Here is a 22395-nt window from a genome sequence, read left to right on the forward strand (position 1 = left end):
CTGTCACTGAACCACAGACTTTCCCTCCCCTGTGCCAAGCAGAGGCTCTGCAGGGGTCTGTTCCCAAGCAGGAACCAGTGAGTTCATCAGCCTGGAGCTGCCCTCAGACCCCTTCCCTGTACCCCATAGAGCACTTCTGGTCCCTTCCCATGTGGCCTCTCATCCATCATCTACTTGCCTTCCAGGAATTTCCTTCTAAGCTCACTTCTAAGCTTAGAATTTCTAAGTCCTGCTTCATCTTGGGTGAGTCCGTGTGGATAACTCATCCTCCCATCTAGTTACTTCAGTCATACTTACTTCAGCCTGGAGACTTCTTTGGTTTCTTACATTGACCTGAAAGCCTGTCTGTTCTCCACTTACTTTTCTGTCCAGTCAAGTCCTCATCCCCACATGTGAGCCATGCTCTTCCCAAATTCCCAGATGATCCTTTGCTTCTCCCACTTGCTAGAGTTCCACCTTTAGCCAATGAACTGTGTCTCTGCCCCGAGCCTACCCATGGGCCCTCAGCAAAGTGCTACAAGAGAAAGCCATATGAGCACAGACATCAGTGCCTCTGCAAGGTGATGATCTCCAAACTTAATGGATGCCCTTTCTGCTTATTGTCCTGATCAGTCCCCTCGCCTGCTGCCCCTTCCCCTCTTACTGGTAGTTTCCATGCTGTATGCCTCAGCCCCACACTTGTCCTCCTCACTCTGAGCCGAGGACCTTGCTCACAGGGAACACACAAGTCCTAAGAGAACACCACCATCAAATCCATGTCTGCTTCATGTCCAGTCTCTCCTGCTTCCTTCTGGTCCCAATGGTTGAACTGCCCTTTTGCCCTCTCAGGAGAACTTCCGTGCCTGTACTATGAATCCTATAGGATTCATAGCTTATATCCATTAACTGCTGTGTGCTCACTGTGTACTCTCTGTAGATTTTTCTGCCCAATAAGGACTAGGATTATTTTTTGGTCTAGTTCAGATGAGGAAACTGAGGTTTAGGGTGAGAGATTGTCCCACGGTCAAATGAGGAGAAGGATTTGATCTGGGCTAGACCAATTCCAGAGCCCTTGTTTTTTGTCATTGTTCTATCTTCCCTTCTCTGGCTCAGGGTCCTCTGAACATTAGATATCGCTAGACCCTCCGCAATTTTTTTACGTCCTCTATCTTCTAGTTTGTTTATATGTGGATTTAAATATGCACAAGTCTTATCCAGCTATTAAAATGAGCACCCATCCTCCTAACTACCACCTCCCTTCATAACTGAAATTACTGAGAAAACTCTACTGCATCATCATTCAGCCTCCACTCTCCTCCCATTCACTCCTCACCCCACTGCAGTCTGACCCCAGCCCAACAAAGGTCACTCCAAGGTCATCACTGACCTCCATGTTGCTAAGTTCAGTGAGTTCTCCCTGGGCTCTACCTTCACATACCTTCTTTCTTGAAATGCCCCTTCTCTCTTTTTTCCTATGCCTGCCCTTCCCTGATCCTTTCTCTGTGTTTTTATCTGCTCACCACTAGCCTCATTTGAGGGCCCATCCTTCTCTGTCAGTCTCTGCAGTGTCCATAGCCTTCCAGACTTTGCACTAACTTTCTTAATCTCATCCCACATCTGTGTCCCCGGGACCCTTATCCACTTTTGTGGATGTGGTTCCTGGCCAGGTGCTTGTGAATCCCAATTCTATGTCTCCATCCTTAACAAGGGCCTGAGGCCAGATCTTTGTCTGTCCTTGCCTGCTGGACATCTCAATTTCCAGCTCTGGAATCATTGGATTCAGTGTGTATAAAATTGAGCTTACTTTCTGGAAGGCATTAAAGAGAAGGGATTAAAATTGTGGGTTCTAGAGTCAAGATTGGTTCTGCCATTTCTGAGCGATATGGCCATTTCTCATGTAAAATGGGGTAGTGCTGGTACTTCCAGAACAGGACTATTGAGAGAGTTACTGTAGAATACTCAGAATCAGGTATAGAATGACTCTTCAGTGGATGTTAACCACTTCCCTTGCCTTCACCACCGTGAGCACTGACACTATTACGATGACCGCTGTTTCGACTCCTCCCCCCCATCTGGCTCCATTGCCAGTGCTCTGCCATATCTCAGTGGATTCCAACAATGAAACATAGCACTGGAGCACCTAATTTGTGCAGGTGCTTCACAGGTATTTTGCATGTATTTTAGTTCATTTGATCTTGACTATAGTCCTTTGAGGTAAGACTTGTTATTTTCTTAAATTTCTATGAAAATTAAGCATCCGAGGTTCAGTAACTCATACGCAGTCTCACAACCACTAGAATTTGCATTCGGACCTGCTGACCTCTTGGCTGAGCCTGTTGGCAATCAAGTTCTGCCCCCCCACCCCATCTCCTATGTAACCTGACCAGAACCCATGGGTCACCTTTAACTCTTCCTTTCTCATCACATCTCCTAATAAAATTCATCCAGTTTTCAATTTTGTCAGTTCAACTTCCTGTATATCAGAAGACATCCTCCTTTCTTCACTGTGGTCATCCCTGCTGCAACCCTCTGACTACCCCTCCTGCAGCAGCGCCTGTATCTGTTCCTTGGCTTCTCACTTTGCTCCCATTCATCTGCTCTCCACAGCACTGTGCCAAGACACATTCTTTTTGCCACCATCTTAGGATCAAGTTCAGAGTCCTTAATAGAACTTACCATCTCTTGCTTCTCTTGTCCTGTTGAACTCATGTCTTGCCACTTCTCCACTAGCAATCCAAGGTCTGATTTTATCGAATTTCTTTTGCGTTTCTATATCATGCATGAGGGATAATGGCACAACCTACATACAGGTTTTTTCAGGAAGCTTGCCTTAATTCTAGGTACTACAAAATTCTGCGATCAGTATCCTACCCTGTATAACACTATCCTTCCTCAGTCCTGGCCGGTGACTCACTGGTGCACCCCATGTGTTCAACTGTCACTTACTGACTGTTAGATCGATGGGGCAGGGACCACATCCCCCTTGCAGACTGTGGTATCACCTGTGCCTAGTGTAGTGCCTGACACTGTGCTCAGTTGAAAAAGTAGGTGCTGAGAGTGTCACAATAAGAGTGATATTAAAACTCACATTTTATGACTTGAGACCACAAGCTCCTTAGCACCGATTGTAGTGGCTGGCAGCACAGATTTTAGTGCAAATTTGAATTCAGATCCTCCCTCTGCTACTCACCTGCTCCAAGCCTAAGTTTCCTGTTCTGTAGAATAGGGATGAGAAATGCTTCAGCCTGCTAGGGCTGGGAGAACAAAGAGAGGCTATTGCATGCTGAGTGCCCAGCCCAGTGCCTATGTGCTGCAAACAGTCCTCAGGTGATAAATTTTCATCTGAATCTGGATCTCCCAACTCTCTGAGTAGCATTTGGCTTATGACCATGCACTGTGACATCAGAACAGTGTCTCCTTGATGGTCACATTGAGCTATCGTTCATAGAAAATAAAAATAGAGACAAAAGGTCTTTTAGGGAAATTCTCGTTTTGAAAGTGTCTTATCCAGTGATTCTTTTTGACTATGTGAACATATTTAGAAAGATTAACTGTACCAAAGTCTAAAAATATCTACTAGGAGTCATTCCCAAGGTTCTATTTATTGTTTTATAGAAGAGAACAACTATATGTGAACTTTAATGAAGCCCTATACCTACTTAATGTAATGATGTATGTGCTGGCAAATATCTTTTATGTATATTTATGTGATTTATTTCTCATGGGTGGTGATGCCTATAGTCAACAGGTTATTTTCATTTGGTAGGAGGATAAATACAATTCTGAATGACAAGTTTGAATGAAGGGCTTAATACTTCTACTGTATATCACAAATTTGAGCATTGCTCATAAAACAAATTAATTGAGGACATTTTGGAAGGGTGTAATTGAGGATGTTATGGGTTCAAATCCTGGCTCAACCAAATCTAATAATTATGACCTTTGACAAATTCATGTATCTGAGCTTTGGGTTCCTCACCCATAAAGTGGAGATACTGTTGGCTATCCTAAGGATTTACTGGGAAGACAAAATAAGCTAACAAGTGTAAATCAGTCAGTAAAGCACCTGGTTCTATTTATAAAAGCCAGCACACATCTTACTCTCATATTAGCCCAAATTAAATTTGTAACATATCTACTTGAAATTACTACTTAGCTGATTATAAAGGTAACAGTTACCCGTCTAGAATTGCATATTATCCAAGGAAAACAATTCATGATGAATTCTTCCATAGTTCAGTTTCTTAACTGCATCTGCCATCTACCACAAAGGAAAATGTGTAAGTTCAAGAATTCATGCTGTTTAATAGAAATAGTGTAATTTTGCAGTAATTTAATCTTATATTTGAGAAAAAAATCAACTTTTGTTGTCAGTATGTTAATGAATTATTCTAAAATTTCCCATGTCCTAGCACTCTTCATTTTGCTACCACTGTTATAAATCTGTTCATGATCTGTTGTATGCCCGAATAACTCCTGTGTCATATAACTACTAATTACAGGAGGGTCTGAACAACTAGTGAAACTAACTAGAAAGTAGTAAAAATATGAACTTGACTACTGTTCGTTCTTATTATTGGTGATATAATTATCTTGGGAAGTGTGCATAACGTAACAGAGCTAAGTCTTTGGAGTGTTTGCTTCAAGAAATTGTTGGGAAATGTATTTATTTTTTTAAAAGTTTCAATTTGTGCATGGCTATTGGCTTTTATGTACCTACTGCTTTCTCCTAATGTTTTCCCCCAGTTATTTTCTTAATTGATGTATTTGCTCTTTCTCTCTACCTCCCTGGCAGTCTTTTCCCTATAAAAGGACCCATCTGTCTAAGGTAGAGATTCTCCATTTTTATATGCTCATCAGTGACTAAGCTGCATGGTGTAGGCATGCTTATCAGTTAGAAGTCTCCTGTAACTATGCTTTTTCAACACATTGCTATTTTGTCTGTTTTCCTTCAAGTAAAATATGTTCTTTACAGCCTAAATTCAAGCATCCAAAAGTATGTCTAATTTCTAATCAGTCATAGACAAAGAATACATTTTAAACTTGCTAATCCATAGTAATTGAAAATATTACTAGAAATATTGATACTCATTGTAATATGTAACTATATACTGAGATTTAGAGGCAGAAAGTTCTTTCAGAAAATTGACTCATTTTTATTTGATTTTATTAAGACTTGAATTTGAGCGGCAACAGCGTGAAGAACTTGAGAAATTAGAAAGTAAAAGGTAAGCCACATGGGTTACAAGTTTTAATACCACTGTAGTCTGGATTCCTGTGTTAATATCCTAGATTGATTTCATCTGTGTCCCTCAATTCTTCCCTCTGCTCTCTTGGCTGTTGTTTACCTACCTAATGACTGTAGGGCCTTTCTCTTTGGCTGGTTAGTTTTACTTCATGTTTGAATGTTTTAAAAGTTCATCTTCAAATACTTGTGAGAAGAGGGGACTAGTGTCAGTAGGCCAATTTAATGTATTCATTCAATTTAATTCACCAAATATATACTTGCTTAAATTTCACTTGAAAGTATATCTTCCATAATAATATCCCCTGAGTTTCAAAAAAGCCAACAAAGAATGACAATTCCCCTTCTTTATGCCTCTCCCCCTTTTAAACATCTCTCTTTATGTTGTTTGGCCATTTGTATTTTTCCTTCTGTAATTCTCTTCTTATCCTTTGCTCACTTTTCTTGTGTGTGTGTGTGTGTGTGTGTGTGTGTGTTTAATTTATTTAGAGAGTATTTTTTATATGTTCTGAATATAATTCTTTGATAAAACTCTGTTTTCTTTTTTTTTTTTCCTGTCTTATTTAACAAGCCAAGAAATACACCTAGAATAGATACTGGAGTAGAAGCTAAGACAATAGAAAAATCTATGAACTGGCTGTTTATTTTCTAGAATCTGAAATTTAGATGTTACAGATTAATTTGTTTAGTTTGCAGCATCTATGACTAGATCTTTGGTGGTCAGGATATGGAGATTATATATAGATACAGTTACATAACCCATGTTCTTGTTTTGGAGGACATTCCAACCTCAAAACACTGGTTTAGCCCCTAGTAGGGATTGTTCTCTAAGATAAAACATGACATGTAACCTCCAGAATTATGCATTTAAGCATTTTGATAGAGACTCCCATTATTTTCAATGTTATCCATTAATAAACGAATATTTTGGGCCATTTAGTGATTATCATTTGTCCTAAACTAGTGATTAAATGCTGAACACCATGTAGTTATTTGAGCTGGAATGATATATTGTCAATTATCTTGACTTTGATATTTGACCCCAGTGAGTTGAGGACAGCATAAGCATCTTTATTTAATGTCATTTTGTAACTGAATTTCTGTTGAGTTTTAGCCATTGGGCTGAATAAAATTATTCACATTTAAATTTAAATTGGGCATGGATCTTTCTCTTTGAGCTCAGGGGGCTTTTAAAATTATATCATGCATAACACATTATGCTTATAGACTGTGCAAATAAATGATATCAGAGGGTACTTCAGGAGATCAGGCAAATATGTTAGACAGTTACAGAGTAAGAAAAATTAAACAGCATGCTGCTGGAATTAAAAGGAAAGTGGCTTCTCTTTTATTTTAATGAAGGGTTTGCTTTTATGTTGTGTGTTCACCAGAACATTGTAGTAGAGACAAGTTAGAGCCACTTTTGGACATAGTCATCAGAAAATGATGAGTCAACATTTTGATTTCAGGAAACTCATAGAAGAAATGGAGGAAAAGCAAAAATCAGATAAGGCAGAGCTGGAGCGGATGCAGCAGGAGGTGGAGACTCAGCGCAAGGAGACGGAAATCGTCCAGCGCCAGATCCGCAAGCAGGAGGAGAGCCTCCAGCGCCGCAGCTTCCACATCGAGAGCAAGATGAAGGACCTGCTTGCGGAGAAGGAAAAGTTCGAGGAGGAAAGGCTGAGGGAGCAGCGGGAGATTGAGCTGCAGAAGAAGAGGCAGGAAGAAGAGAGCTTTCTCCGTGTCCAGGAGGAACTCCAGCGGCTGCAGGAGCTCAGCAGCAATGAGGAGGCTGAGAAGATTCAGATATTTCGAGAACTGGACCAGCTCAAAAGGGAAAAAGAAGAGCAGTATGCCAAGCTTGAATTGGAAAAAAAGAGACTGGAGGAGCAAGAAAAGGAGCAGGTCATGCTCGTGGCCCATCTGGAGGAGCAGCTCCGGGAGAAGCAGGATTTGATCCGGCTCCTCCAGCGAGGGGAGGTACAGCGGGTGGAGGAGGAGAGGCGGGACCTGGAGGGCATTAGGGAGGCCCTGCTGCGGGCCAAGGAGGCCGGGGCTGAGGGGGACGAGGACACCGAGGAGCTGGAAAGGGCTCAGCTGCACTTCCTCGAGTTCAAGAGCAGACAGCTGGTCAAGCTAGCCAACTTAGAGAAGGACCTGGCTCAGCAGAAGGACCTCCTGGAAAAAGAACTTGAAGAAGAACGGGAATTCCTAGAGCACTTAAAATCAGAAAATGAAGAAGAATTTAGGTTGCTGGAAAGAAATGATGATAGCCTCACCCAGATGACTCAGGGTTTGGAGAAGATAAAGCCGACAGAGTCTAGGCTGCAATATAAGGAGCGCCAGCTCCAGTACCTCCTGCAGAATCACTTGCCAGCTCTATTAGAAGAAAAGCAGAGAGCCTTTGAAATTCTTGACGGAGGCCCTCTTGGCTTAGATAATACTCTTTACCACGTGGAGAAAGAAATGGAAGAGAAGCAAGAGCAGCTTGCGCAGTACCAAGCCAACGCCAGCCAGCTGCAGAAGCTCCAAGCCACCTTTGAATTCACTGCCAATGTTGCACGTCAGGAAGAAAAAGTGAGGAAAAAGGAGAAGGAGATTCTGGAATCACGGGAGAAGCAGCAGAGAGAGGCGCTGGAGCGGGCCGTGGCCAGGCTGGAGAGGAGGCACTGGGCCCTGCAGAGGCGCTCCACCCTGGGTCTGGAGATCCAAGAGCAGAGGCAGAAGCTGGCCACTCTGCATGGGGATGGCAGCGGGCAGGCGGGGCTCCAGGTCAGCCTGGAGGCAGAGCAGGAGGCCCTGGAGAAGGACCGGCAGAGGTGAGCCACACCCCCAGGGAAGCTGGCGGGCCGTGGGTGCCAAATGATCTCAGGTTCTCTGCCCCTCAGTGTGCCTCTCACTGTCTTTTTGAAAAGTAATTATTTCTCCTTTTTTTCCCCTCGAATGCACCAGCAAATGCTTATTTCAAGTACCCTGAAACATTCCTTTCTCTCTCTGTAGGTTCCTCATTTTAGAATCCTTGGCCTGTAGTAGCACAAACAAGACTAAAGCCCTTGTCATTACCCCACCAGCCTGCAGAATGCGTGTTTTAGTATTTCATATGTAGGGAGGACAGAACACTCCCAGCCTTGCTGTGTCCCTCCCTGCTGTTCCGCAACCCCCCAACTCCTGTTCCCTTTTTCCTGGCCCTTCTTCCTCCTTTCCTCTGTTTCCTCCTCCACAGCTTGTCCTCAGCTCTTTTCCTCTCTTGGAACCTCTTTCCTCACCAGCGACTGAACAGCTTTTCCTCAGCCTCCCTTGTTCCCAGACTGCCTGGTGTGTGCTGATTTCCACACCCCGCAGGGAACTGAAAGACGGTCCTCCCTACCCCTACTGATTCACAGGATTTGAGGGGACGCCCCAGGATTCTGTGTTAAAAAATAAACAACCAACCCAGCAAAGCGCTCCAGGTGACTCTGAGCTCAGCGGCCTGTTGGAGGATGTGCGGTGGGGGGTTATTGACACAAGGAGTCAGGAAAACACAACTAGGAACTAGCCCTATAGTAAAGAAAGAATATCATCTGTTCTGTCACCTTGCGTCCCACGCAGTCGGTTCTCAAATGAGTATGGATGTGAATTCTAGAACGCTTCCCTGGTGGCTCTGCAGATGTGATGCTGAGGCTCCCAGAAAGGCTGATGGCCTCCTGGAGCGCAGGCATCAGTTGGTCTGTTGTCCTACCAGGGGCGTGTGCCCTGGCCCAGACCCTTCCTGCCTAGCTGGCTCCAGCGGGCAAGTCCGTCTTTGGGCCAAGCTGCACGCAGCCTCACAGGAAGGGGGGATGAGATAGGAGTCACTAGTGTTTTCTTTAGCTCTCTAGACCCTTTGGTCAGCCAAGAGCTTAACTGAAGTCCAGGTTGGAAAGCCCCTCCCAGCAAACCTCCCACCTGCAAGAGAAGCCCAGTCTGCAGGCCTCTGGGAGCCCAGCTTGACATTGGCAGAGGCCGGGGATCGATGCTGAGGAAAAGGCAAGACCTCCTGTGAGGTGTGGCTGGAGCCTCCATCCATCATCTTGCTCAAAAAGGGCAGGACAACCTCCTTTCAAGTGATTGGCATATACTGTGGGTTCTGTTTACCTTCGCTCCCTAGTAATCCTCAGGCAAAACAGCAGTAAATAACAATCAGAAACTGTAATGCTATTACTTAAGAGAAATAGGTTGAAGATTTAAGAAAATTACTGCAGGCATGTTATGTAAGTGAAATGGCTGGACAAAGCTCCAGCCCCAGGAAATTGAAAGTGGTAGAGGGCAGGCTCTCAATTCCTATCCTCAGTGTGCAGTAAAACACAGCGGGACCTTGCAGCATGCTGTCTCTGCCTTTTGTCAACCAGCTCCCTCCCTGGCCACTTAGTATTAATTATAGCAGATACAGTATTGTGATTTCCATGGACATAATTTCCTCACATCTGCGTTTCTGTAGAAGCCATGCAGAGGAGGCTTTTAGCTTCATGTGTTTTGATAGGAGCAGATTTTGCTAAGACCCAATCCAAGCCAACAAATTCTGAGCTCTGGCTGTGATGCTCCTGCATCTCTCTGGGGGTGCTGGGTTTGTGTCTTATTATCTCCCTGGGTTCTTATGGCTGCACCAGGGCCTGCCGTGGAATCAGATTTTACCGCTTGTGAAATTCTGTAATGGTGAAATTTTAAATTCATGTGGAAGTAGATTGGATGACAGTGCACTGAACTTGGCTTTCCCTGTTGGTTGCTTTATGAACAAGATTTAGACCATTTCTGTCATCTTTTCCATGCTTATTTAACCACTGGGGACAAGTGTCACACAGTTAGGTAGTGACAGGGCTACCATCCAAATCCAGGTCTCGTCATCGCTCAGCTCTAGCCGGGCTGTCCTCTTGCACGCTGACCATAGAGTGGCAGCCCTGGCAGGCTGTTTCTTCGTGTTCACTGCAAACCTTTCTTGGGGTGCCCTGCTTTTCCCTGGCTGCCGTAGAAATCCCATTCAGCCTTCAGGGCTCCAGTTCATCCCCTTTGCTCTGTGGAGTGTTCTACTGCCCCAGCCCTGAAGGATGTCTGAACAACTCTACTAGGTGTCACCTCAATTACAAACAATTGGAAATCATATTTGCTCATTTTCCCTACCATCTCTGAGCCTATGTTCATATTGCCACCACCAGGCCCCTAATACCACTCTTTCATACTTACTCCCTCCTCCTTTGAAAACTCTACATAATCTGCAAGTTGGTGTTCCGTCAGCACTTGATAATCAGTGGACAAATGAGGGCTGAGTTAAGCTGGGCATCGCCACCTGTGGCACCCGTGAGTGTTGACCCTGGTGACCTTGAAATCACATTTCTGTGGTTGAGAACTCGGCTTTCATGCTCAGGACAGTCAGAATTGCTGCTGGTGACCTCAGTGAACTGGCAGTTTCATGGTGTGTCAGCATCGAAGCTAGAATCTCTGAATCTTGGAGCTAATGGAATTTGGAGAGACTAGTTGACTTTCGTTTGAGACATGAAAATATTGAGACCCGGATTTCACTAACTTCCCTAAGTTCATACAGTAAGTAGGCTCTAGTCCCTAGCTAGGTCTTGTATTCCCTGGGCCAGTTTACTGGTAAACTTGGCTCTCTACCCTGATGGCCTGGATTCAAATGTACCTGGGCCAGTGGGAGAATGGTTTTGCACACTTTTGACCTCCTATTAGATGTGTCATTTATCACTGGAAATAAGTGCTTGGTTCTACACTATGTGGTTTTTATAATCTCTAGATATGCAGCCTGCTTTCCTAGGTCTCTTTTGCTTCCCTTTCCCACTCCCTCTGCCTTAGCCAGGGGTGGGTCCCTGGTTCCTGTGACTTACCCCTTTTGTTCATACTGGTGTCTGAACCTGGAGAAACTTCTACCATCTTCTCCAAATGCCCAAATTCCTACTGGCCTCTGAAGACTCAGAACTGCTCAGACCATGAAGGTCCTCCTAGATTGGCAGCTTTTAAAAACTCTTTAAAGCATAGATTTCCTTTGTCAAACAATATTTAGTGTGACCCTCATGTACAGTCCACAACCATTTTGTTGAAGCAGGGGGAGCCATCTTAGAACATGCCCACCTGCCTCTGAGGACTGGTGTGGAGCATGATGGGAATATGTTTGCCCTTGTTAGTAGGACTCTTTCTGACTTTTAGACACCTGCAGCATTTGTTCTGAACCCCTCTTGTGGCCCATTATCACTTTATTGCTTTGGCTTAAAGGTAGGTGGCCCCTTTTCTACTAGAAGGTAAAACTCTTTGCAAAAGTGTTTTTTTCTGGATCCCCACTGTTTCTAGAACAATTTCCCACCCAGTGCAAATGCTCAGGAAATATGGTTAATGAATGAATTCATGCACCTCCTATCTCTGTAGGTTAGAACATGAAATACAACAGTTGAAGAAGATCTGTGAGGTTGATGATGTTCAAAAAGGTAATCATGAGACCTTGGAGGCGAAGACCGATTCTTCCAGCTTGTCATCTAGTGCTGAAAAGCCTCACCCAGTCCCTCTGATGGATGCCAGGTACTGGACATTAAACTGATGTCATGCCCACATTCTGATGTGATTTCATGACTCAGTGTATATTTCATATTATCCAGTTTGCATCTGGAAGGATCTATGAAAGGAGACAAATAATATGGGTCTGAGATGTGCTTTGTCTCTGCTGCCTGGTGGGGTGAGGTACCATTTGGAGTGAACCGCAGACCTGGAAACTGGCCAGCCAGCTCTAAGGAATGCTGGGGCAAGTGGTTTGTGTGAGAAGATAAAGTTAAAACGCACAGGGAAACCAGCTCATCCAGAAAGGAATGATGCACGGCCAGCATGGGAAAAACAAAGAAGTAGAGTTAATTGGATCACACCAAGAAGGGCCTCATGCTGACAGTTAAGGAAGTCACTGATTACAGATAGATGATGACTGTTATGTAAACTGTGCCGGTATATTCAGAATGATCATGAATAGCATAAATGTATCTCTGATGTTACTATATAGTAAAATGGTTTTCAGTGTGAGTGGCATTGTAAATTGCTCTGTGGCTTAGAGCTTTCAGATAAATTGACTTAATTATTCTTTGCCTGTAAGAAACTGGAAATATTTCCTTCAACCCCACCTATGTTATGGGGACATTTCAAATCAGGCAGTCCCGAGAGCCCTGGGTATCAGGCAATGTGTATTTGGATATCCAAATGTATTCAGAATGGCACGAGCCTCTGTAGGCCTTTGAGTCTAGGTCTGCATCTTCTGTGTTTAATATTTAAGTAAAGGTCTAGGAAATAATTCATTCAAGAGTGGCCTTGGCTCAGGTTCAACTGTACATAATTTTCTTTTCAATACTGAGAGGCCAATACTGCATTTTATTACTGTAACTCCATTCTTTTGGGCTATTATACCTTAAATATTAATCTCTTTACCTAGCATTCAGAAAATCATTTAGCCATGGTCAGCAGTACAGAAATGTTTATAGGACTATGCATATGCTTAGAAACGTGAAAGCAGATTTCTTTTTTAGTATGGTAACATGTAAACATGCAAAACAGTTCATTTTTAATGATCCATTTAATCACTGTCTGTAGAACTTGGGGAGAGAACCTAGAACTGAGTAAGCCTTCCATTTAGACAGCCTGAGCCACTAGAGTAATTGCAACCTGGAGCTATAATTCTTCTGTCTCCCTGGCTTCCCTGGGTGATGCTTGTACTTTGTACAGTTTCACATACATTCTGTGGCATAGCAGATACTCCACTGACAACTGACTCAAGAGTCAACTCTTTCTGGCATCCACTGTCTGGGCCCTGTGCCAGGTATTTTGGAAGGTAGAGACCTGGAGAGAGATGACAGATCAGGAATAATGCAAGCCATTGCCCCACTGGAATAGTGAGCATTCATAGAGGTTGAGTCTACTTCTTTTTTTTTTTCTTTTAATCCTCCTGTAAATGGCTTTGCCTTCTGAGAGATAGTTATCACTGTTTACTGTGTGAGCGAACCAAGGATCTGTGAGTGAAGTGCTGGGTCTCAGAGTGAGTCTTAGGGCCTTTGGAGCCTTCAGCAGCCTGGGCTATGGTTCTCCCCTGCCCTGTGGCTGGGCTTCCATTGAGGAAGTCCAGGAGCCATTTGGATGGAACCACTTAGTTTCCCTTCTGTCCCCAAGATGCCATTATTTGTCCAGTTCTGTCATTTGGGGAAAACTCAGATAGTGAACACATGGCACTAGATTTCTTAGAAAGTAGAAAAACATCTAAGGCCCCAAGCTGTTAATGTTTGATATTCAGAATGAGAAAGCTCTCTGTTGGGAAGGGCATAGTGGAGAAATCATCTCAGATGGCCTGCGAGATGGAAGTGTTAAGTGCCCCTATCCCACTGTTCCAGGATCAACGCTTACATTGAAGAGGAAGTCCAGAGGCGACTTCAGGGCCTGTACCTCATTCCTGGCGATGACAGCCACACCCCTGCAGATGCGATGAAGGTGAGCTGCGTGACCCTGGGCTACAGTCATTTGTTCTCGAGGCCTTTCAGTTCGGTAGTGATGATGGTGGACTCTCATTACTACTTCTCAGTGAGAAAACTGAGAAGTGAGATGTTCTAGAAGAATTAAATGTTGCTTGGGTGGAGCTTAACAGTTTGTAAATAGGATTGATTCAAGAGTATATTTATTCTAAAATTTTCAGAATTTCAGGATTAGGAATAAATGGTTTAGTCCTCTTCAGGCAGATGGATCGATAGAGTCGTGTTTACCTTGGGAATATTAATTCTATAAAAGGGTTGTCATTGTTGAATAAGTGTGTTTCTTTATAATTTTTGGGTCCCATGAATATTTCTAATCAAATCAGTTTCTTTTCCCTGTATGAACATGCTATAATTTGATATAGAGGGCTTTTTATTTTCTTTTCAGGATAATGAGAAACTTTACAATGGCACCATTCAACGTAAGCTAAAATATGAGGTAGGTAATGATTTTTCAGATTGATAGGGTTGCCTTAAATTATAACATGCTCATGTGATTAAATTTTCTTAATGTTTAGTTGCATAATTAGAATTTTAAAGTCCCAGTGAGATTAATGGCTAATAGGGAAGGCAAGCTATTATATGGACTTAAAATCAAAGGTAATCCTGCAGGTTGAAAACTGCTTTGACTTCACTTGAATGGCATGTAGTGGTGGTGGAGGCCCTTCGCCCAGGTTTTCATTTGTAACAGTATCCTTTCCCTTGGTCTGCATTTAAAAGGCAGAATTACATATTCAGAATCAGAAATGGGGTTTGGAAATGAAACTGAGTCTTCTGGATGTTTTAAAAACCCTGCTTGTTACGCAGACCGTGAGTTGGCAGGGGTACAAAGGAAATACCCTTGGTTGATTAGCTTATTTCTTCAGTGGATTGTCAAACCAAGGTTTATTTGGGCATATGATTTGTAAGGTTTTACTTGTATTTTCCTCCACTGAAGGGCTTGTATTGCCCATACATTCCTAAATTAAAAAACAAAAACCCAAAATTACCAGCTGGAAGGAATTTTACAGAAGGTGCCCATATATTCCTGAACAGAGAACATGAGGTGAGGTGGTGGCTGTCCCACAGGAGGCTTTGGCCACCGGCAAGCACCCTGTTCCAAGCATCAATAATGACATTGTTTCCCTCTGGACATCCATCTCCTTAGCAGACAACCCTTGAAGAGCAGGAACTCGACTTTCATTTCTTTGTGTCCATAGTCCCTGGCCTGTAGAAGGCATGAAGTAAGCCTTCCCTGGTGCTGGTTGTAGGTAACAGTAATAACAAGTCTAACTGGGGCAGATATAACAGGATTCCCATGAAATGAACCATGTGGCAAGAGAAACATGACTGGGGTTTGAACACTTGTCAATTTCTTTTGATCTCATCTGATTTTCATTAAGTATGCTCTGATTACATTTATGTTTTGGATATATGGCCACAGACATATTTTCACAACTAAATTTGACCTTTTGAAAATGGAATCAGAGGTTTTTGGATTTATTTTAGCATAACTGAAATATTAGACCAAGAAATGGATACTGTGGATAAATCCCATATGACCTATTTCTGTCAAAATCCTTGGAGATTGGTAAGATATGTAATATGGAAATTGATGTTCTGCTGTGAATTGGATCATCTGTTCTTAAATCATGTATCAATCAATGTGAGTGGCTTAGACTTTCAGTATAATCTCTGAATTAATCCGCATGGTGAAACCAATGACTGCAAGAATCTTCATATGCTAAAGACTCGCAAAGGTGCTATCACATACCCATTTCAACTATTTTGACATCTTGAACAGAAAAGGTACCTTGCTTGGCTGCTGCCCAGAGATGTTACTGGCACTTCCAGCAGAGAGGAGAGGAGGGAGGTGGATCAGAACAACCCCCAGAGTCATTCCATGACACAGAGCATCTCAGGCCCTACAGCTCCCTTCTCGGCATCACAAGAGGGAACCCATCTGCAAAGGGAGCCACCCTCAGGACGTGAGGTGTTGCTTAGTAGCGATTGCAAATACAGTCACCCTGAGCACGTGGGTGATTTTCAACCTAAGTGTTTCAGTCTCCCTCAAAGCTCTTCTTTTAACAAAAGCAGAACCAGGAATGCAGACCATTGTCAGCATCAGTCAGAACCTGTCAGCGAGCCAGTGACTCATGAAGATGAGCACATCCTGGGAATCAAGTCCAGCTGGACTTGGCTGCAGCAGCCAGCCCAAGGAGCGTCTATAAGTAGTGAAAGCACGCAGACCAGGCAGAGTGAGTTCCTTTGTTTTGTTCTGCCTGAAAATGTTTCTAGGAAGGAGAGTGCATCCAGTGGTGCTCCTCAGGGTGCATCAGCCTCAGAATTTTGTAGCAAACAGCAAGCTGAGAACAAGCTAGCTGCAAAGAAGGCCAGCACTCCAGAGTCACTGGTAAATATCAGGACAGAGAAAGGCAGTGGATTGGGATATTTTTACCACAGGTTCTCAGGCCTTTGTGAAGATACCGGCAGTCACATGCTGCAGGCTGGTGCAGAGGTGATGCGGCAAGTCAGGCACGTGGGAGGCCTGTGTGAGCCCAGCGGGCTCACCTCCCATGTAACAACATTCATCAGAAGACTGCCATTCCTGAAGCACTTATCCCTGGGCAGGGTGTCCCCAGAGTCCCCTTTTTTTCCCAGAGAAGCTCAGGGTGGCGGCAGTAACAGCAGGGAGGCCGGGGCCATTAGGCTGGCAGAGAGCACGGGGCCTTACAGAGCACCAGGCCGTCCTCCTGCCTCTGCAGCTGCAGACTCACCAGCTCCCTGGTTGAACTCTGTTTTCCATCTTGAACACAAAGGTGCTGGAAGGATCTCTGCATTTAAGCAGATCCTTGTGCAGTTCCCAGATCAAGTGTTGAAACTTCAGGAGTGCCCTCTGCAAGACTTTCTTGAGCAGGTGGCTGGCTGCCTACCAGAACTTCTGGGTGACATTAATGAAGTCAAAGGGGTTTACTGGCTGGCTGTTGCTAACTGCACGGAGCCTGACCCCCAACCAGCATGCTTACTGCTACTTCGTTCAACTTTATATGCTTTGGTTCTGTCAGATAATCCCCTTGGTTCACTGGGCATTTTTCATGCTCTGCCTCTCTGCAGGCTAGAGGAGATTCAAGTTGGCTTTGGTGGACAGAGCATTCGATTCCTGGGCTCTACAGAGAGTCTCTTGCTCACTGTATTTAGTTACAACAAAAACCTCTGTCAGCAGATATGCTGTGACCTCCTGTGTGTCCTGATGCCTGAGTCTGAAGCTGCTGCTTGCACCAATCACCCTTTGTTCCAGCAAGATCTGGTCCAGCTTTCTCTTGATTGGAAAGCACAAATCCCTGATGTCATTTTAGCAAATGGAGTTCGGTTGTCTTCTAAATTCCAGCAAACCTTGGTTGACATGATTTACTTTCTTCATGGAAATATGGAAATCAACATTCCCTCTCTGGCAGAGGTTCAATTACTGCTCTACACAACCGTCAGAGTCCTGGGTGACTCAGGCCACAACCACTGCCAGTCACTAGTGCTTCTGAACACCCACATCGCCCTTGTGAGGGAAGATCGAGTGTTCCATCCCCATGCTCGGTGTCTAAACACACCAACTCCACGGACACAGTTTGATGTGATCAAATGCCATGCTCTCAGTGAACTCAGGTGTGTCGTTGTTCCAGAGAAGAAAACCTTACCAACTGTGGAACTTGTCTTCATACAAAAACTCAGACTTCCATCAGATTCAAGAGACTGTCCACCCAAGCACTCGGAAGAGGCCCAGAATGTGCGGCTACTCACCAGCACGCTGTATCTTTGGGGTGATCAGAACGTGGCACCGGATGTCTGGAAACTGACCCTTAATTCTCAGGATGAGGCTCTGTGGCTAATATCACATCTGACAAGGCTCTAGGGAGGAGATTTGTAAAAATACTCTACATATTTTTTGAGTTTTTAATAAAATGAACATTGTAAAGTCATTGAAGGACTAGCTAATTGAAACTGGAAACATTCAGAACTCTAAAATCGAAAATATTTTAAGTATCTACAATAAAAATAGGTGCTAGCAGACACTGATAAAAGATCTTTATCAACCACCTTGCTTCATTTTCTTGAACCTCAGCCATGTAGATTAGGGTCTGCCTCATTATTTGTGGGGTGAGTAAGCATTTCTGATTGTTTTTGGCTTCATGTAGACTTAGAGGACAGTGGCTTGGAACATGTCTGTGCTGGACTTGGCAGGCTCATTTTGTGCTGCCTGAAAAAGAGTGCCTTCTGGCAGTGACCTTCCTTTACATCCCTCGTTCTGACTATGATTAGGACAGCTCCGTAGCAGGGTGTGTTAGTGATGCATCCAGCTTCATGGAAGGTTCCAGGCATTGAAAATGCACCCCTGCTCCCCCCGTAATACCCGGAATGGGGACAGCGCCACATGCCCCGCAGTGTCCTCCTCTTCACCTCAGTGCTTTTTCCTACCTCCTTGCAGACCTCTTGACTCTTCCTCTCCAGCTCTTACTTGTTGGGTTACTTGTGACTGCTCTTCCACACATGCCAGTTCTTTCTCTGAGCTTTTGTTTTGCAGTCTAAAAAGGCTCTTCAGCTCCAGGTCTAACTTTTTTAACGGCCTCTCTATGCCGTCCTCTCAGACACAGGTCCCCTCAGAAGGAGCTCAGCGCTTCCCCCTGGCTGCCCCCCTCTAGCCTCTTCCCTGACTCCTGACTCACAAGCTCCGACCAGGGTCTCCTGGTGGCCTGAGCTGGTCGGTGCATAGGCCCCCTTCTGGGTGCGCTCATGGCCTGGTTGGCCTCAGGTAGAGCTTCTCTTCATGAAGTGGCATCCGGTGGACAGGTGCCCTCCTCCTCTGTAAGGTGCTTAAGACTAGGCTCTTCAGAATCTCTCCTCTGACCCTTTCCTTTTTATCTGCCTCTGTTCAACATTCCTATGGGTGATCAGGTTACACGCTTTGTATTTATTTTTATTTCACCTGACTCTGGGTTGCTCTGCTAGTGTTCTCCCGTCTCTGAGGTATGTGTGTTTTACTGAACTCCGGAGTCTCAGCAGGAAGGAGGCTTACCTCTTCACTGCACCGCCCCACGTGCTTCCACTTCCAGCCAGGATCTTGCTGAGTTCACGGTAGCTGCTCGTGGAATGTTGGAAGCAGTTGAGCGAGTCAGCGATTCCATTCACTTTAGCCCTGGCACAGAGGGGTCAGGTTCTGCTCTGGTCAGGCCTTTGGATAATGTCCACCATAAATGCTGTAGCTGATCAATGATGGGATAGTGTCAAAGCTTAACCCATTCAGAAAGTTACTGGCCCTCTGGCCAGGAAGTACAGAACTTCCCTCTTCCCCCACAGGAGCAAACAGCAAGCTACTTACCTTATCCTACATTTTCATTATTCATTTTCCTCCACTGAGGTTCTGGGAAGTGAAAGAAAAGGCAGCAAGTGGTGAGAACACTGGACTCTGCACACTGGTGGCTGCAGCCCTGTGGTGGCCCTGTGCAGGCTTTTGTCTATTTGAGGTAATATAATTCAAATTTTTTTAGGGGAAGCCATTTTTGTCACTTCCCCCTATCCCCACAATACCCACAGGCGTACATACATGTTCTTCTTTGAGTCTGTGATGAGGGCCTCAGTAACATAGTAGTTTGTTACATTCTTGGCTGGTAGATCTACTGTGGAAAAAAATTCTCAAATGAACCAGATAATCTTCTAATATTTTACCAACAACATTTCTCCTAATTTATTTTCATGTTTTTTGTTCACTTTTTTCAGCTAATATATTTTGCACTACTATTTAAAAAATTGTCCTGTATTTTCTCATACATCCTTGGTAAGAACAGAATTAATGATCATGAAGGGCACAGGGGTAGAATGGAAATGCCAGGAGAGGGATGTTGTGGTCGGAAAGGAAACAGTGCATAAGAAGCACATTTTAATAGAGTGATAAATATTAGACAGACAGACTTGCTTGTCCTCAGGAGTAAGAAAACAGAATTCTATGTAATAAATTATGGTCCTTAATATCATTCATAGATGGAGCATGCAGCAAATATGAGCACTGCATAAAAATCGTATTATTCATTATAACTTCTTTCATCTGCTTTATGATCCAGGTAGGCCACAGTGAGGATTACATTCAGATCTCACCACATAACAGAAGCAGCCTCCAGCAATTCAGATTTTACATGTCATTTCTCTTACCTAAGCATGCGTTTTACCTTGAGATCAAATATGGTTCCTGATATGAGAATTTGATTTACTATCCATGAAGTAAGTGCTAAGGTGGTCACGATGACTGTAGAAGCCAGTGGAATAATAGTGTTCCTGCCATTATCCACTGTGACTTCAATCCTAACCACGTTCCTCTGGCTCCACTGGCTCATTCTTCTGGAGTTCTGAGCTCATGACTGTACAGAACAGGTGTGTCTCCATGTCCAGCCCCTTGTAACATCTTCTCAGTTGTGATGATTTCTTGCATCAGAAAAAAAATATATTATGTCCCAACATATTTTGTTATGTGTCATTTTTCAATGTAATACACGCATAAACATTTACACTGTGGCACTAGTTAATGCATTCTAGACAATACCTCTTTGAGTGCTTCTGAAACAGTGATATTTCATCTGAATTTGATTAAAATCCATTTTGCTCACAGCTGCCTATTATACAGACTTGTGGTTGGCAGGGTGAATTTATTTACTCTTTGTTGAAAAACATTCCAGAACAGTTTGTCTCTTCATTCTCATTACTTAAAAAAGTATATGCATCCTTTGGAGAGAATACTTATGATGCCTTTCAGCAGTAGTAATTACAGTAATTTTTATTTGCATTCTTTTTTAAGATGATTTAAAGTTATGAATGATAAATAGATTGGAGCACTTATATTAATGCTTCTTTGATGGTTAAGCAGTTTTATTAGTTAGACCAGTTTCTAATGAGGTCATTTTATTAACTTGGTTACATAGCCTCCATTATGCATCTTAGACAATTGTGGTTCAGTCCTTAAATATCTTTTGTAATCGATAGTATATCAATCAGCTATTGCCAGATAACAACCCCCCCCCCCAATTTCAATGGCAAATCAAAAAAGCTTTCATTTCTCACTGATGGATTGTAAGTAAGGTGAGGTGGCTACAGAGCTTTTTCAGGTCAGCTAGGGTTGGTCTGCTCCATGTGGCTCATTTTGGGGTCTTTGTTGAAGGGGCAGTGGCCAGCATAATTATGACAGAGCCACAGAAGATGGTGATGCATCATGTCTGCAAACATCCCATTGACCAGCACAAGTCATGACACTGAGTCCAAAGTCAAGGGGCAAGGCTGTATAGTCCATCCATCAAGAAGCCATCGCAAGACTATGGATATGTACAACTCGTGCAACTACTGTTAGCGTAAGGGAGGAAGGACTGGGGTGTGCCACAATTGTATTATGTCAACACGTTATTGAAAGTAAATTCACATAAAACTTGTAGGGCCTAGGTGGAGAAAGACAAGTACCAAATGATTTCACTCATCTGTGGAGTATAAGAACAAAGTAAACTGAAGGAACAAAACAGCAGTAGACTCAGAACCCAAGAATGGACTAACAGTTACCAAAGGGAAAGGGACTGGGGAGGATGGGTGGGAAGGGAGGGATAAGGGGGAAAAAGGGGCATTACAATTAGCGCACATAATGTTGGGGGGGTCACGGGGAAGGCAGTATAGCACAGGGAAGACAAGTAGTGACTCTACAGCATCTTACTATGCTGATGGACAGTGACTGTAATGGGGTATGTGATGGGGACCTAATAATGGGGGGAATCTAGTAACCACAATGTTGCTCATGTAATTATATATTAATGATACCAAATTAAAAAAAAAACTTGTAGGGCTTCTCCCTAGTAGAAATATTCAGGTCCTGGGAAGAACATACATCATAGGATCTTTAAAGTTACTTAGTTCAACTCGCTTTCCAATTCTGTCTTGGCTTGACACCTCCACAGATGGGCTGATTACTCTCTGCCTTGAAGCAGTTTATTTGGGGACCACTCTCATTGTTAGGCCATTCTTTCCTTAGCTATCCTTCCTATGATCTCCGTCTTTAGAACTGTCCATCCATGCAGAACTGACTATCTATTCCACAATGTGTATTAAATCACAGCCCTTCGAAGAAGACAGTTCTCTCTCTCACCTTCTTTGATTTTCTTTCTTTACCTCCAACACCATTCAGTCCCTCTGCTGTTTCTTACATAGCTTTTCTTTCCTTTTTTTTTTTTTTGAAACAGTTTTCAAATCACCACCATCCAATCTCTTGCTAAGGATACACCTTGTAATTTTTTAAAGCGGCCTTTATAAGGAATGGAACTAAGTTATGCAGGTGGTGAGGAGGTAAGATATTCTATTGTAGGTTCCTCCTCCCACCTTTTCTTTTAATATCTGGTTAAAATATTATGTCACTGAAGATGCAGTGGATTATAGTAATAACAATCCCAGTAATCCTTTATATTGTGACTTAGAGTGTGCTGAGCTCTTTCCCATGTATGGTTCCCCATGGTGATCCTCCTGGGACGGAGGAATGTTGTCTCCAATCTCTATTCCACATGGGAACTTAACTCAAAAAGGATCACTTAATTAAGAATTGGAACTCAACCCCAGACCTTCTTACTTGAGAACATGTATTCTTTACACAATGCCAGACTCACTTCCCAG

At 43.6% G+C, this 22395-nt stretch overlaps 1 protein-coding gene across 7 annotated transcripts in view; it reads left to right on the forward strand.

Annotated features, from left to right (window-relative positions):
- KIF16B (kinesin family member 16B) overlaps nt 1–22395 on the forward strand; it is a 315843-nt gene that overhangs the window by 215122 nt on the left and 78326 nt on the right. For 4 of the 7 annotated variants that reach the window (XM_057502709.1, XM_036892122.2, XM_057502708.1 and 1 more), the window contains exons 18-23: nt 4775–4807; nt 5154–5207; nt 6694–8043; nt 11612–11761; nt 13603–13699; nt 14126–14176. In XM_057502709.1, the coding sequence (XP_057358692.1) occupies nt 4775–4807; nt 5154–5207; nt 6694–8043; nt 11612–11761; nt 13603–13699; nt 14126–14176 (1735 nt within the window). The other 3 variants (XM_036892126.2, XM_057502707.1, XM_036892121.2) reach the window with 3 other exon arrangements.

This window comes from Manis pentadactyla, chromosome 5 (genome assembly GCF_030020395.1).
Source record: "Manis pentadactyla isolate mManPen7 chromosome 5, mManPen7.hap1, whole genome shotgun sequence".
Classification (NCBI taxonomy): Eukaryota; Metazoa; Chordata; class Mammalia; order Pholidota; family Manidae; genus Manis; species Manis pentadactyla.